At 48.4% G+C, this 17,009-nt stretch overlaps 1 protein-coding gene across 1 annotated transcript in view; it reads left to right on the forward strand.

The window, feature by feature from the left end:
* Window positions 1–1,109: 1,109 nt before the first annotated feature.
* The window catches only part of GPAT4 (glycerol-3-phosphate acyltransferase 4), a 28,123-nt gene continuing 12,223 nt past the window's right edge, over window positions 1,110–17,009 (forward strand). The window contains exons 1-5 of the mRNA XM_040414809.1: window positions 1,110–1,189; window positions 9,763–10,417; window positions 12,791–12,860; window positions 16,551–16,842; window positions 16,925–16,999. Coding sequence (XP_040270743.1) covers window positions 10,253–10,417; window positions 12,791–12,860; window positions 16,551–16,842; window positions 16,925–16,999 — 602 coding nt within the window. The 5' untranslated portion in view covers window positions 1,110–1,189; window positions 9,763–10,252. The remainder of the gene's footprint in view (window positions 1,190–9,762; window positions 10,418–12,790; window positions 12,861–16,550; window positions 16,843–16,924; window positions 17,000–17,009) is intronic.

Below are 17,009 nucleotides of genomic sequence, written 5' to 3' on the forward strand. Positions count from 1 at the left end.
TTTCGGCATGGGATATTGCAAAATTCATGGGACTGTCTCTGAAAATCAGGGACAGTCCCGGCAAATTCAGGACAGTTGGAAGCTGTGCTGTGCCCTTAGAAGGCAAAACTTGTCCCGTAAAAAATCAGGTCGTGGTATACTACAGGTGGAGAGACAGTTGATGATTGAAGCCATAAAAAGCAAGCCCTCATACGGTTATGTGAACGGAAAAATAAAAAAGTTATGTCCCTGGAAAGGCAGAGAGTGAAAAATGAAAATGGAAAAACGAAAAAGAAGTTAATGGTGCAAAACTCAACATATTATCAAAACATTGGTGTCAAATAATACCCTTAAAGGGAACCTGTCACCAGTTTTATGGTGTCCTAACTAAGGGCAACATAAATAAGTGACTGATTCTCTTAGCAAAATGCTGGGTCACTTTCTTTAATTGACCCAGTCAATCTGCCAACATCTTGTATTGAAAAGCTCCAGCTGATAATGATGAGTCATGAATATTCATGAGCTCCTGACTCTCCCCGCCCACCTGCTGCTGATTGACAGTTATTTTCCATATGAATCAACAGCAGGTGGGCAGGGGAGTGGCTATAGCTCTGAATTAAAAATACGCTGGACTCAATGACATCACGCTGGACTCAAATCAGTTCATTAGCATGCGGCATCTTTGTGTGTATATTGTGAGGTAACCATCTGTCACACCAGTAAGTGAATACATCTAAGGTACTTTTTAGTAGTTAATGATTGCATATAATTAGTTAGATTATAATCAAATATCCACATGACAGGTTCCTTTTAAGTCATGCCCCCAGGACTTTTCCACCTGTGTAAACGCAGCCGGTATTCTTGTTTGGAAAGGTGTTAACTCTAACCACAATGCCAGTCAGAACGAATTTAGCTCAACATTTATATGGCGCAAACTTATTTTTTCTTAAAAAATTAAATAAAATAAAAAATAATAACGCACCATTAAGTCTGGTATGAACCCAGTACTAGTAGTATGGGCTATTCTCTTACTACGGTAAATCTGCTGAGATGGATGCTATACCCACATCTGTCCGCCAGATGGCGCCAACGTAGCAAGTCATTCCTCGTTCCCAGACCGTGCGCGCCCCCGGTCCAGGTTACGTTGTGACGTCAGCGTGGAGCCTGTGGACGGAGGGAGCGCGCATAGGTCGGGAGCAGAGACAAGAGGGTAAGAAGCCGGTGTTGTGTCTGGGCATAGTGTGGTATGTATAGTGTGTGTGAGAGGCTGCGGGGTGGAGGAGGCGGGTGTGTGTGAGGCTGCGGGGCTCTGGCTGCTGCGTTAGGCGCTCTGTCATCGTGTGACGTAAGAGCTCGGTCCTTTATATAGGTCTATCGGAAGGGTGTGTGGAGGAGTGACGTCACACACGTGTGCAGTTTAGGGGTGACGTAAAATATCCGCGGGCCTGGTCATTGTCAGCTCTGTGCCAGGTGTGCCCGTCCAGCTGGCGGAGGATCACACCACTGCTCCCGGCAGCCAATGGGAGCCCTCGTCTCATCCTGGGGGGAGTTGTGAGGGGGTTTTCCCCATGACAAACATGATTGGCACATGTCTGATCAGGGGGAAGGATGGGATGTCATTAATGGGTTAAATATGAGCAGCCCCCTTGGTGTAGCCTGCTCCTATACAGGTATGTGGGGGTCCGGCCACAATTTGGGGTCTGCTGCTCTCATTCTTCTCAGTGGGACTGCTGTCTAAACTAGAGAGGGTATACTTTCCAAATTAGGGGGGCCTTATTCTAAGTGCTCGTCTGGAGCGGAGGAACCTCAGATCGGCATGATTGAAGGTGACCCCTCCTTCAGGGACTGGGGGGGCTCATGTGCGCGCTGTAGGTTAGGTAAGAACGCCTATCCTGTTACCATGGACAGGGTCCTGCTCTTACCCAGGACATTAAAGGGTTACTCCCATCTCGGACATTGGGGGGCATATCGCTCGGGCTATTTCCAGAAGTCCCATTGAAATCAATGGGGAGCGCGGCCACCATTCCATACACTTCTAGGGGGCGAACGGAAATAGCCGAGGCAGGAATGAATGGAGGGAGGCCGCACATCCGGGACTTTGCAGGGTCCGTTCTAAGCATAGAGGTGGGACCTGCACCTATCAGACATTGGGGGAATATCCTAGCAGTATGCCTGAGATGGGGACACCCCTTCAAATAGGAGCCTGTTTTTACAGCAATGACAGGCGGGCGTTTACTGGTGTGAACCTAGCCGAAAGCAATCGTCCCTTAAAGGGCTTCTCCGGGCTGTAGACATTGGGGACCCGTCTGCTCCCGCTCCGTGCACTGTATAGTTTCCTGATCGGTGGGGGGTGCTGGGTGTCAGAACCCTTATCCTTAGGGTAGGCCATCAATATCTGCAGCCCGGAGAACCCCTTTAAAAAGAGCCACAGTCACCGATGCTCCCTGGGTCCCGGCTGGTCTCTCTGGTCCCGTCCCTGCTCACCCGGTCAGTGGTCACAGCAGTGCCCTGCCTCTGTTATCAGCGGAGCGGGCGACCCCATCTATTTCCCGTGTGTCAAGACCAGCGGGTGTAGAATATTGATGACCTCATCAATATCTGATCAGTGGGGGTCTGAAACCTGGGACCCCCAACAATCAGCTGTTTGACGGGACCGTGTCCTCCTCACAGCTCACCAAGCACAGCGCCGTCCATTGTATAGTGGCTGTGCTTGGTATTGCAGCCAAAGTCCATGGCCTGTAACCTCCGGCACTCCAGCTGTGGTAAAACTACAACTCCCAAGATGCACACTTGCTTGGCTGTTCTCAGAACTCCATAGAAATCAATGGAGCATGCTGGGAGTCGTAGTTTCATCACAGCGGGAGAGCCGGAGGTTGCTGATCCCTGGTCAGTGTGACAGGCTATAATGCTGGAAAACTATGGACGCCAAAGCCTTAAAGGGCTTCTGTCACCCCCAAAAGTCATTTTTCATTTTTGGGCTAATTAAAATCCTTATAGTGCGATTATTCAATATATAGGGCTCTTACCTTTTTCTGTGGCTTAGTTTCTTTAAAAACCGCACTTTTATAATATGTTAATTACCTCGCTAACAGCAAGTAGGGCGGTTACTTGCTGGTAGCCGCCGCATCCTCCTTTCAAAAAAACGCCCCCTCCTCCTGTTGATTGACAGGGCCAGCGAGCGCTCTCCTCCTCCAGCTGGCCCTGTCTGCAATTCAAATCCCGCGCCTGTGACTTACGTGTCTTCATTCGGCGCAGGCGCTCTGAGAGAAGGACACTCGCTTCCTCAGCACTCCCTCAGTGCGCCTGCGCCGATGACGTCACCTCTAAACCCGAAAGAGAAGACGTCATCGGCGCAGGCGCACTGAGGAAGTGCTGAGGAAGCGAGCGTCCTTCTCTGAGCGACTGCGCCGAATGAAGACACGTAAGGCGCAGGCGCGGGATTTGAATTGCAGACAGGGCCAGCTGGAGGAGGAGAGCGCTCGCTGGCCCTGTCAATCAACAGGAGGAGGGGGCGTTTTTTTGAAAGGAGGATGCGGCGGCTACCAGCAAGTAGATGCCCTACTTGCTGGTAGACAGGTAATTAACATATTATAAAAGTATGGTTTTTAAAGAAACTAAGCCACAGAAAAAGGTAAGAGCCCTATATATTGAATAATCGCACTATAAGGATTTTAATTAGCCCAAAAATGAAAAATGACTTTTGGGGGGTGACAGAAGCCCTTTAACCACCTCCGGACCGCCTAACGCAGGATCGCGTTCCGGAGGTGGCAGCGCTGCGCACAGTCACGCATATACGCGTCATCTCGCGATGGCCGAGATTTCCTGTGAACGCGCGCACACAGGCGCGCGCGCTCACAGGAACGGAAGGTAAGAGAGTTGATCTCCAGCCTGCCAGCGGCGATCGTTCGCTGGCAGGCTGGAGATGTGTTTTTTTTAACCCCTAACAGGTATATTAGACGCTGTTTTGATAACAGCGTCTAATATACCTGCTACCTGGTCCTCTGGTGGTCCCATTTGTTTGGATCGACCACCAGAGGACACAGGTAGCTCAGTAAAGTCCCACCAAGCACCACTACACTACACCCCCCCCCCCCCCGTCACTTATTAACCCCTTATTAGCCCCTGATCACCCCATATAGACTCCCTGATTACCCCCCTGTCATTGATTACCCCCCTGTCATTGATCACCCCCCTGTAAAGCTCCATTCAGATGTCCGCATGATTTTTACGGATCCACTGATAGATGGATCGGATCCGCAAAACGCATCCGGACGTCTGAATGAAGCCTTACAGGGGCGTGATCAATGACTGTGGTTATCACCCCATATAGACTCCCTGATCACCCCCCCTGTCATTGATTACACCCCTGTCATTGATCAACCCCCTGTAAAGCTCCATTCAGACGTCCGCATGATTTTTACGGATGCACTGTTAGATGGATCGGATCCGCAAAACGCATCCGGACGTCTGAATGAAGCCTTACAGGGGCATGATCAATGACTGTGGTGATCACCCCATATAGACTCCCTGATCACCCCCCTGTAAAGCTCCATTCAGATGTCCGCATGATTTTTACGGATGCACTGATAGATGGATCCGATCCGCAAAACGCATCCGGACGTCTGAATGAAGCCTTACAGGGGCATGATCAATGACTGTGGTGATCACCCCATATAGACTCCCTGATCACCCCCCTGTAAAGCTCCATTCAGATGTCCGCATGATTTTTACGGATGCACTGATAGATGGATCCAATCCGCAAAACGCATCCGGACGTCTGAATGAAGCCTTACAGGGGCATGATCAATGACTGTGGTGATCACCCCCCCTGTCATTGATTACCCCCCTGTAAAGCTCCATTCAGATGTCCGCATGATTTTTACGGATGCACTGATAGATGGATCGGATCCGCAAAACGCATCCGGACGTCTGAATGAAGCCTTACAGGGGCATGATCAATGACTGTGGTGATCACCCCATATAGACTCCCTGATCACCCCCCTGTAAAGATCCATTCAGATGTCCACATGATTTTTACGGATGCACTGATAGATGGATCCGATCCGCAAAACGCATCCGGACGTCTGAATGAAGCCTTACAGGGGCGTGATCAATGACTGTGGTGATCACCCCATATAGACTCTCTGATCACCCCCCTGTAAAGCTCCATTCAGACGTCCGCATGATTTTTACGGATCCACTGATAGATGGATCGGATCCGCAAAACGCATCCGGACGTCTGAATGAAGCCTTACAGGGGCGTGATCAATGACTGTGGTGATCACCCCATATAGACTCCCTGATCACCCCCCTGTCATTGATTACCCCCCTGTAAAGCTCCATTCAGACGTCCGCATGATTTTTACGGATCCACTGATAGATGGATCGGATCCGCAAAACGCATCCGGACGTCTGAATGAAGCCTTACAGGGGCATGATCAATGACTGTGGTGATCACCCCATATAGACTCCCTGATCACCCCCCTGTCATTGATCACCCCCCTGTCATTGATCACCCCCCCTGTCATTGATCACCCCCCCTGTCATTGATCACCCCCCCTGTCATTGATCACCCCCCCTGTCATTCATCACCCCCCCTGTCATTGATCACCCCCCCTGTCATTGATCACCCCCCCTGTCATTGATCACCCCCCCTGTCATTGATCACCCCCCTGTCATTGATCACCCCCCTGTCATTGATCACCCCTCTGTAAGGCTCCATTCAGACATTTTTTTGGCCCAAGTTAGCGGAATTATTTTTTTTTTTTCTTACAAAGTCTCATATTCCACTAACTTGTGTCAAAAAATAAAATCTCACATGAACTCACCATACCCCTCACGGAAACCAAATGCGTAAAATTTTTTAGACATTTATATTCCAGACTTCTTCTCACGCTTTAGGGCCCCTAGAATGCCAGGGCAGTATAAATACCCCACATGTGACCCCATTTCGGAAAGAAGACACCCCCAGGTATTCCGTGAGGGGCATATTGAGTCCATGAAAGATTGAAATTTTTGTCCCAAGTTAGCGGAACGGGACACTTTGTGAGAAAAAAATTAAAAATATCAATTTCCGCTAACTTGTGCCAAAAAAAATAAATTTCTATGAACTCGCCATGCCCCTCATTGAATACCTTGGGGTGTCTTCTTTCCAAAATGGGGTCACATGTGGGGTATTTATACTGCCCTTGCATTCTAGGGGCCCCAAAGCGTGAGAAGAAGTCTGGTATCCAAATATCTAAAAATGCCCTCCTAAAAGGAATTTGCGCATCTAGGCTGCAAAAAAGTGTCACACATCTGGTATCGCCGTACTCAGGAGAAGTTGGGGAATGTGTTTTGGGGTGTCATTTTACATATACCCCTGCTGGGTGAGAGAAATATCTTGGCAAAAGACAACTTTTCCCATTTTTTTATACAAAGTTGGCATTTGACCAAGATATTTATCTCACCCAGCATGGGTATATGTAAAAAGACACCCCAAAACACATTCCCCACCTTCTCCTGAGTACGGGGATACCAGATGTGTGACACTTTTTTGCAGCCTAGGTGGGCAAAGGGGCCCATATTCCAAAGAGCACCTTTCGGATTTCACAGGTCATTTTTTACAGAATTTGATTTCAAACTCCTTACCACACATTTGGGCCCCTAGAATGCCAGGGCAGTATAACTACCCCACAAGTGACCCCATTTTGGAAAGAAGAGACCCCAAGGTATTCGCTGATGGGCATAGTGAGTTCATCGAACTTTTTATTTTTTGTCACAAGTTAGTGGAATATGAGACTTTGTAAGAAAAAAAAAAAAAAATCATCATTTTCCGCTAACTTGTGACAAAAAATAAAAAGTTCTATGAACTCACTATGCCCATCAGCGAATACCTTAGGGTGTGTACTTTCCGAAATGGGGTCATTTGTGGGGTGTTTGTACTGTCTGGGCATTGTAGAACCTCAGGAAACATGACAGGTGCTCAGAAAGTCAGAGCTGCTTCAAAAAGCGGAAATTCACATTTTTGTACCATAGTTTGTAAACGCTATAACTTTTACCCAAACCATTTTTTTTTTACCCAAACATTTTTTTTTTATCAAAGACATGTAGAACAATAAATTTAGAGCAAAATTTATATATGGATGTAGTTTTTTTTGCAAAAATTGACAACTGAAAGTGAAAAATGTCATTTTTTTTGCAAAAAAATCGTTAAATTTCGATTAATAACAAAAAAAGTAAAAATGTCAGCAGCAAAGAAATACCACCAAATGAAAGCTCTATTAGTGAGAAGAAAAGGAGGTAAAATTCATTTGGGTGGTAAGTTGCATGACCGAGCAATAAATGGTGAAAGTAGTGTAGGTCAGAAGTGTAAAAAGTGGCCTGGTCTTTCAGGGTGTTTAAGCACTGGGGGCTGAAGTGGTTAAAGGGGTTGTCCAGCCTGTACTGACTGACGGCCTATCTTCAGGATCGGCGGAGCCCTGCCGTTTGGGTGTAACTCTGTCACCGGAGGTCGATGCCCCATCAACCTTGTAGTGGACCGTCATGACTGCAGCGCTGCTCCCATTGAAGTCAAAAGGCCCACCTAATTAAAAAAATTTTTTTTAATGGTTAACCTTAAAAAATATACTTTTTTGTTACACCCCAATCATAGTGATCCATAGTAGGGATCAACCGATTATCGGTTTTACCGATATTCAGGATTTTGAACGTTATCGGTATTGGCATCTATTTTGCCGATATACCGATAACATATTGGGAACACAGATCGCGCTGCTGTCAGCGCTCTCTGTGTTCCCTCCGCAGCACAGGGGAGAAGGAAGCAGTGTCTCCTCCCCCTGTGCTGCCGCCAATGAGAGGAGAGAGGACAAGAGGAGGGGCGGGGCTGTGGCCACTGCATCACCAATGAAGATACCTCTCTCATTAATTCATATACAGGAGGCGGGAGCTGGCTGCAGAATCACATAGCCGGCTCCCGACCTCTATGAGCGGTAGCTGAGATCTGCGGTAGTTAACCCCTTAGGTGCCACGGATCGCAGCTACCGCTCATAGAGGTCGGGAGCCGGCTATGGGATTCTGCAGCCAGCTCCCGCTTCCTGTATATGAATTAATTAAAGATTTCTCTTCATTGGTGGCGCAGTGCGCCCCCCCCCCCCCACCCAAGCCCCCCAGTATTAATCATTGGTGGCAGTGGCCACAGGATCCCCTCTCTCCTCCTCCTCCGATCGGAGCCCCAGCTGTGTAATCCTGGGGCTCCGATCGGTTACCATGGCAGCCAGGACGCTATTGAAGCCCTGGCTGCCATGTTCAGCTCCATGCTGCTGTGTGCACAAAGCACAGAGCAGCAGGGACAGTGTGAGATCCTATTCACCCTGATAGATCTCTATCAGGGTGAATAGGACAAGGGTTCTAGTCCCTAAGGGGGCTAAAAGTTAGTAAAAATAAAAAAATATTAAGTATAAATGAAAGAAAGATTTACAAAAAAATAAATAAATACACGTTAACAATAAACATTAATTTTCAGCAGATTTGTGTAGGAATTTTTTTTTTTTTTCAAAAATGAAAATTCCCGGAATATCGGTATAAATTATCGGCTATCGGCCTGAAAGTTCACAAATTATCGGTATCGGCCCTAAAAAATCAATATCGGTCGATCCCTAATGCATAGAATATAACTTATTACATATAACGCACAGTGCATTATGTACATATATACCAGTAAAAACTACAACTAATACCGCAAAAGAAAAACTATTGACCTGGTCGTTATATAACTAGCAGGGCTGATTATTAAGGAGTTAAAGGGGGGGGGGGGGGGCGCAACCTTTGGAACCTCCACTGACCTTGAATCGGAGCGGTGGCCCCTTCACAGGTTTTTGCTGCACAGTGGGGCCCCTGGTTGGAGCTGTGCTGCTGTATCCCTGTACGGCTAGGACCTTCATCTAAGGGCTAATATTATATAGGTAGTACACAGCCTGGGGGAGGGGGAGATCACGTGTACGTACATAAGCAGCCTCTCTGCGGTCCCGTGGGCTGCGCCACGTCTTCACGCAGCGTTTTTATGTTGATTTTACGTTCGCGTCCGGGTTGACTTTGATTGGAACCCGCGCTGTAGTTTATAGTATGTGCGTACGAGCAGGAAAAATAACGGATGTGCCGATTACCTCCGTCAGATGGTGTTAAAGTAATTTTTAAGACGCACGTATGTGTGTATTGTGCCCACCAGATCAATAAGGTAACGTTACACTTCCCCAACCCTCTCCGCTCCAACGCCGCCGCTCGTTTCCTCCCTGCCGCCATGGCATGCCGTATACCGCCCTGTGACCGCTGCAGTCAGTCTCTGGCCTCTGTGCTATACGGGCATGTCACTGCTGAAGTCAGGGAGGACGGAGCTGCAGCACCGGGGGGGAGGTGTTCAGTTGGTAGGTACACCATTTTTATATATATTGATATCTCGGACAACCCCTTTAAATCTCTGGCAACTCCCGGGGTCAGCCTCGGATTTCTTCCACGGGTTTTTCCCATGGAAACGTCTGCCGTGTGAGTGCCCCCCCCCCCCCAGTGATTGTGCTGCCGGGCTGATCTTACCTTGTGACAGTCCGTCTCTCATTTGTGATGTGACATCCGTGTTTATCCACAAATACGTGTGTTGATGGCACCTGACGGCGTGATGGTGCATCCTCTCCCCTCACTTTCCACTCTGCCCTCCCCTCTCTCCCTCCGTTCCTTTTCTTTTTCCTCTCATTTTGACCCTGAGTCTTGGCTGCCACCCTTTATCCGGCTGTCTGTGTCTGTCTCATGCAGGCTGGCACTTGCATTCCTGTCCAGGAGGAGGTCAGGGGCACGGCCACAGCCGACGTATGCCCAGCGAGAGGAGGAGTTCCACGCCCCCATCCCCAGACCCTGACCACCAAGAGATGCCTGTGCCAGGACGGGCTCACTTAAGACTGGCCTGGAGAGCAGACTCTACGTGTGGGTACCACAGCTACCAGGACTGAACTCGGACATGTTCAGTGGTCATCCCAGATGAGCGGATGGAGGATCGCTCTTACGTCACCTGGTTGGGGCTAGAGACGCAAGACGGCATATGAAAGCTGCGAGTGGGCACTGCCAGGGCAGGACGCTGAGAAGCTGCCACCATTGAAAAAGTTGGAATATTGCATTAAAAATAAGTTTTTGTCACTGCCATCCAGACATAGTGGAGTCTCACCTCTTCCAGCATCTCTCCATTGGTTTCTTGCATACCAAGAAGTAGAAGAACGCAGAAGATACCGCCTGCTCCCCATCGCACACCATGAGCTCCCTGCTCCCCTTTGACAGCTTGCTGTGTAACCTCCTGGGCCTCTCCGTCACCCTGTGGTTCACCCTCCTGCTGGTCTTCATCATCGTCCCTGCAATATTCGGAGTGTCATTTGGCATCCGCCAGCTGTATATGAAGAGCTTGCTCCGTATTTTCACGGTGAGTGGTCTTCTCCGGCAGTAGTATCGTTTCATGTATACAACAGTGGTCTCTCCAGCTGTCACAAAACTACCACCCCCAGCAGACTTGAGTAGCTGTCTGGTCAGGTGAGAGTTGTAGTTTTGCAACAGGTAGGAGACCCCTAGTATGGGGTGTGGTAATTAGAGGGGATGTGCGTCTTGAGCTTACATATTACATATTAATAGGATGTGGAAAAATAATTTGGAGCAGCTTTGTACATACAATGGGCCAGATTTATCATTAGCTCAAGTCAGAATAATGGAGTGAAAAAGTCGCAAATGTTTGCCCAATCGCTAAAACTGCGCAAAAATTTGCGAAAAGTGGGCGTGTTTTCTTATGTAAATGAATCTCTAGACAGATTTACTATTGCGACTATTTAAAAAGTTGCCAAAAAATTGCTCAATTTCACTCCAGTGAGGACCATGCTTATCTTATGTGACTTTTTTGTAAAGATGTGCGACTTTTGTAAAGCTGCTTACTGACAGATAAACTGCTACCGTCAAACCACATTTATTACAGTCGTAAAGGGCCGATCATAAATCTGATTTGGCTAAAACTGACTTTAGCCATATGTGAAAGTGGAGTGAGCTGTCAGAGTAATGATAAATCTGGCCCCATGCGTTTACTACCTATTAGTTTGTGTAATAACCCAGAGCTGCATTCGTAATTCTGCCAACTCTGATGGGAAACAGTGCCCTTCTAGCACACGTGACCACAGCAGTCACGGGACAAAGCCACTTCCGGTCCAGCTTGCACTGGCGCAGTGGCGTGGGACTGCAGACAGGTGTGTTATGATCATTGGGGTTCTCAAATCCCAGGCCAGACAACCTCTTAAATTTCCTCTGTGGGGGTGCTGCAGAAAAATTGAAAGTACAACTAAGGCTACTTTCACACTAGCGTTTTTGCTGGATCCGGCAGGGAAAAACGCTTCCATTACTGATGACGTTAGGAACGGATCCGGTTGTATTATCTTTAACATGGCCAAGACGGATCCGTCATAAACTGCATTGAAAGTCAATGGGGGTCAGATCCGTTTTCTATTGTGGCAGAGAAAACGGATCTGTCCCCATTGACTTGCATTGTGGTGTCAGTGCCGAAACGCGTCACTTATGACATGTGACCAATAAATTCAGCATTCAAAAAGCTACTACGGGTGAGTGCTGCTCCTTTCTATAAGGGTCCATTCACACGTCCATGTGTGTTTTGCAGATATGCAAAACACGGACACCGGCAATGTGCGTTCCGCATTTTGCGGACCGGACATTGCCGGCACTAATAGAATATGCCTATTGCGGACAAGAATAGTGCATGTTCTATTTTTTTCAGGAGCGGAAATGCGGACCCAGAAATGAACGGGTCCGCAATTCCGTTCCGCAACATGCAGAACAGAATTGTGGATGTGTGAATGGACCCTATTGCTGTTTCCTGGGACGCCAGCCCACGGACACTTGCACCGCCACACTATTCCATCGCAGTGCCGACCGGTGAATACTACATATTGCATTGTGGGTCATGACGGATCCGTCTTGCTCTGTGTCCCATGACGGAAAGCAAACCGCAGCATGCTGCGCTTTGCTCTCCGGAACAGAATGCATTCTGGAGCACTCTGTTCTGTTCAGTTACTTTTTGTCCCCATTGACAATGAATGGGGACAAAACTGAAACGTTTTTTTTCGGTATTGAGACCCCATGACGGATCTCATTACTGGAAAACATTAACACTAGTGTGAAAGTAGCCTTACTCGGTAGGATATGCCATCACTTCATGACCTATGGGAGTCTCGCCTCTGGGACCTCAACTGATCCTGGGAGTGAAGGGGCTGCAGCGCTGTGTTAGTGCTGCAGCCCCTTGTACAGCAGCACAGACCTGTTCTACTGAATGGGCCTGACTGCAGTTCCCTGTTGGCTAGGAGCGGCGCTATGCAGGGAAAACAGAGACAGTGATAAACCAGCGCTGTAGCCCCTTCATTCTCAGGATTCAAGGGGGTCCCAGAGAGCTCTGTATTTTCTATAGGCTTCACAGTTTACTGGCAAAGTCCTTCTTGTGTCTAAGTGAACATCTCTGCTGCAGAACTCCCATTTCATCACCATAAGAGCAGCAAAGGACATGATTTTTCTGGTTGCTGTTGGAAACGATACGTCCCTAACAGCTCAGCTGATCTCTAATAATGTAGGCGGGCAGTTTTTTCTTGCATTAGATTCCGGGTCACCAGATTTCAGCTCTGCAGACTTGTGGCGGCAGCTCTGGGATATAATACAGGGATCGGGACAGCAATCTAATCAGTGCATTTCCATTTGCTTTCTTATGTAGATAAATTCTGTATGTAGGTCTCACTTCTGCTTTTCGTTACAGTGGGCAACTCTGCGGATTGAGAGAGGAGTAAAGGAAAACAGTCACACGCTGTACAAGCCTCTCAGCAATGGTATGTGCAGCCTCACACATTGCTGGCATAGCTTTCCTCTGCCACTCTATATTTCCATCTACTAGCTCATCGTGCCCCGTTTCCATGCCCTCTTTTTCCAGCGACACTGGATCCTCATGTCTTTTCCTAGCTGTCATTTGTACTCTTCTGCTTCAGGTCCTCTTCAGGTCATACACTGGCCCCACGCTGATATCATATGCTGGCCCCTCGCTCATGATCTCATACACTGGCACCACTATGATGATGTCATACACTGACCACTCACTAATGATGTCATATGCTGGCCCCACACTAATGATGTCATAAGTTGACCACACAATGTCATAACTGGCCTGACACTAATGATATCTTATGTTGGACAGACACTGATGAGGTCCACACATTAATCTGCTCATCTCTGCCACCCATAGACATCTACTGGCCTCATTCTTTTTTCTAGTGACCATTTTACAGGGCATTGGAGCCTTTTAAAGGGAACCTGTCACCAGGATTTTGTGTATAGAGCTGGGGACATGGGCTGCTATATGGCCGCTAGCACATCTGCAATACCCAGTCCCCATAGCTCTCTGTGCTTTTATTGTGTTAAAAAACAGTTTTGATCCATATGCAAATGAACCTGATATGAGTCCTGTGTCCGGAGATGAGACAAATTTTCTAAGCACCGCCCCGCGTCCTCCGAATCTCCTCCTTGCTGCCTGACGTCACAGAGCTGGAGCGCCGAAATCTTGCGAGCTAGCGCATGCGTAGTTTGTTCTCGCATCGCGAGATTTCGGCGCTCCAGCTCTGTGACGTCAGCCAGCAAGGAGGAGATTCGGAGGACGCGGGGCGGTGCTGCGCTCAGAAAATTGGACTCCTCTCCGGACACAGGACTCATATCAGGTTCATTTGCATATGGATCAAAACAGTTTTTTTAACACAATAAAAGCGCAGAGAGCTATGGGGACTGGGTATTGCGGATGTGCTAGCGGCCATCTAGCAGCCCATGTCCCCAGCTCTATGCGCAAAATCATGGTGACAGGTTCCCTTTAAAGGGATACTAACGTTTATATTCTACTAGCAGAAGGACCCGTCTTCGCACAGATATATATCATCTATTTCATTTAATGTTTCTGTGTGTCGTTAAAAGATATCGACAGTATGCCCCATAACAGGGACCTCCACGGGGCCCGCCCCTTTAACAGGGACCTCCACGGGGCCCGCCCCTTTAACAGGGACCTCCACAGGGCCAAATCGCGCAGGGCAAAGGTGGTTTTTGGAGATCCGGTGACATACCGGGGCTCTCCATGGGGCTGCCAGGAAGCCTGGTGACATCATCGGCACTGATGGGCGGGATTTAGCGCTGCCCTAGCCAGTAAAACGGCTAGGGCAGCACTATAGCCCACCCATCAGAGCCGGTGAGGTCACCGAACACACTGCCGGGCGGAAGTTATGTTATGATAAACAAAAGAGCCTTTGCACTGCGCGATTTAGCGCAAGGCAAGGGAGCGCATCGGAGCATGCGATGCTCCGATGCTAGCCTCAGGGGGGCTGCCTGGGTGAAAATAAGGTTATGTCCGGGTTCAGCTCTGAACCCGGACAACCCCTTTAATTGTTGCCCCTGCCAACTTAACAGTGTCTTCCACAGCACCCTGCCCCTTTAAGGCTAGGGCTACATGACGACATGTGTCGTGCGACAATTTTTATAATGATAGGCTATGGTGTCGTACTGCGACATGTGACATGCTGCGACACGACAGTCGCAAAAAATCCATCCAAGATGGATGCATGTAGCAGTGTAGTTGTGCCCTATGTGTCGTGCCACTTATTGTCGTCCTGTAGCACTAGCGTAAAGCTGACCTACAGCAGTGAAGAAAAATGGCTGGGTTGTTATGGAAACCTGGAGTAAAACTGTGTGTATGTGTAGACTAAGGGCCTGCGAACTTCTATTGGCTGATAAGGGACATGTGACCGTGTGTATGGCAGTTGGGATATGAAGAGAAAGACTTGCAGGCTTATATTGGATAATACAGGTCCTTTTTGGGGAATATCTCGGGAACGGTACGTCCTAGAGAGCTGAGACCCCCACAAGATTTCTTCCCAGGTAGCAAGGGATGTGTATACCAAGTTTAGTTGAAATCAATGGTTGCGTTTTTGATTGATCACGGAACATACATACATATATACATTCACACTTACATACATACATAAATACACACACATTTAGGCTACTTTCACACTTGCAGCAGAGTGATCTGGCAAGCAGTTCTGTTGCTGGAACTGAAAAAAACGTTTGCCAACTGATGGCATTAGTAAGGGTCCATTCACATGTCCGTGTGTGTTTTGAGGATCTGTGTATCCGCAAAACACGGACATCGGCGATGTGCGTTCTGCATTTTGCGGACCGCACATCACCAGCATTCTCATAGAAAATGCCTTTTCTTGTCCGCAATTGCTCTATTTTTTTCGGGATCGGAATTGCGGACCCGGAAGTGCGGATCCGCAATTCTGGATCCGGGCAGCACATCGTGCTGCCTCATAGAAATGACTAGGTCTGCAATTCCGTTCCGCAAAATGCTGAACGAAATTGCGGACGTGTGAATGGACCCTAAGACTGATCAGGATGCTGATCAGTCAGAAAAATGCATTGAAATGCCGGATCCGTCTTTCTGGTGTCATATGGAAAAACTGATCCGGCAAAAATCATTGTGTGAATGACCCCCGGATAAGAACTAACCCCCCACAATGATCTTCATCCACAAACATTGCTTTATTTGGCACCTCAGCAAAACAAACATAAATGATACAAAATAAACACCTGCCCGGCTGGGCTCTAACTAAGCATAACATAACCCGACTCGCCTCTAAGCCCTGTTCACACGGGTGAAGTACATGCGGCTTTTCCCACCTTGTAGTTCTCCAGCCCCTAGGCTGTGCAAATAAAAAGTCCCTTGGGGAAGCTGGGCTCTCTAGTCCGTCCGACTAGGACCCTGCAACCCATTCCCAGGAGTTGCTCTGTGCTCCCCAAGTCCTCGTTTGGTAGGTACTCCAGAAGTAGAGGACTGGTAGAAGGGAATGTGACTGCAGGATCTGACTGCGCAGTTTGTTGTCTGTTACCATGGAGACACATATTCTGCAGTGAAGCTGTAGGAGCAAAGTTGCTTCGTTTTAGATTTGTAAAGAGCTCGTTTGCCCGATGTTGACGTATCATTCAAGTCTGTGTATGGGCTCATTAGATGTGTTTTTGCAGATCACGGATACCGGCTGTGGGCCTCCCGCGTTTTGCGGAAGGGAACGTCCTTCTCCATGATAGAAATGCCTATTCTTGGCCACAATTACAGACGAGATTAGGACATGTTCTATATTTTTGCACACGCTCAATGTAGTGAGTGGGTCCACATCTGGTCCGTTAAATTGCAGAACGGATGCAGACAGAAAAATCTGGTTGTGTGAACGGGCCCTAACGCTGAGGTATTCTGCTGTTATCCGCTATTTCAGGTTACTAGTGAGATGAATGACGTCGTAGCCAGTGTCCCGAGCAGTACGAGGCTGTGATCCAAAATCACATCTGATAAATGTTGCCGTATAGAGCAATCCCTATACCGCAATACCCCCACCCCCAAGATGACTACGTCCTCTCTCATACCCCCAGATACATGTCTATATATGCATGTGGCCGGCTCTCATTTTTTTATCCCTTTACAACATGTGCAGGAATCATCGCCAGAGACACCATGTCCCTGGAGGAGGGTATGTGGGAGCTGCGCAGCAATGGCCGGTCAGTTGGCAAGCCGGAGTTCGAGCTGTCGGACATCTTTTACTTCTGTCGGCAGGGCATGGAGAGCTTAGTGGACGATGATGTGACCAAGTGCTTCTCTGCGGAGGAGCTGGAGACTTGGAACCTGCTGACCAGAACCAACTACAATTTCCAGTACATTAGCCTGCGTTTAACTGTGCTGTGGGGGCTCGGCATGCTGGTGCGGTACACCTTCCTGCTGCCACTCAGGTCAGTGTGAGAGATGGCTGTGGTACGATGGAACGCTGCCGTGTGAGGAGTAATTCTGACTGTTTCCTCTGTCTCATTGCAGGATTGCTCTGGCGTTCACGGGGGTCAGCCTTCTGGTGGTCGGCACTTCACTAGTAGGATACTTACCGAATGGCCAGTAAGTATGA

The sequence above is a fragment of the Bufo bufo genome, chromosome 1 (assembly GCF_905171765.1).
Source record: "Bufo bufo chromosome 1, aBufBuf1.1, whole genome shotgun sequence".
NCBI lineage: Eukaryota > Metazoa > Chordata > Amphibia > Anura > Bufonidae > Bufo > Bufo bufo.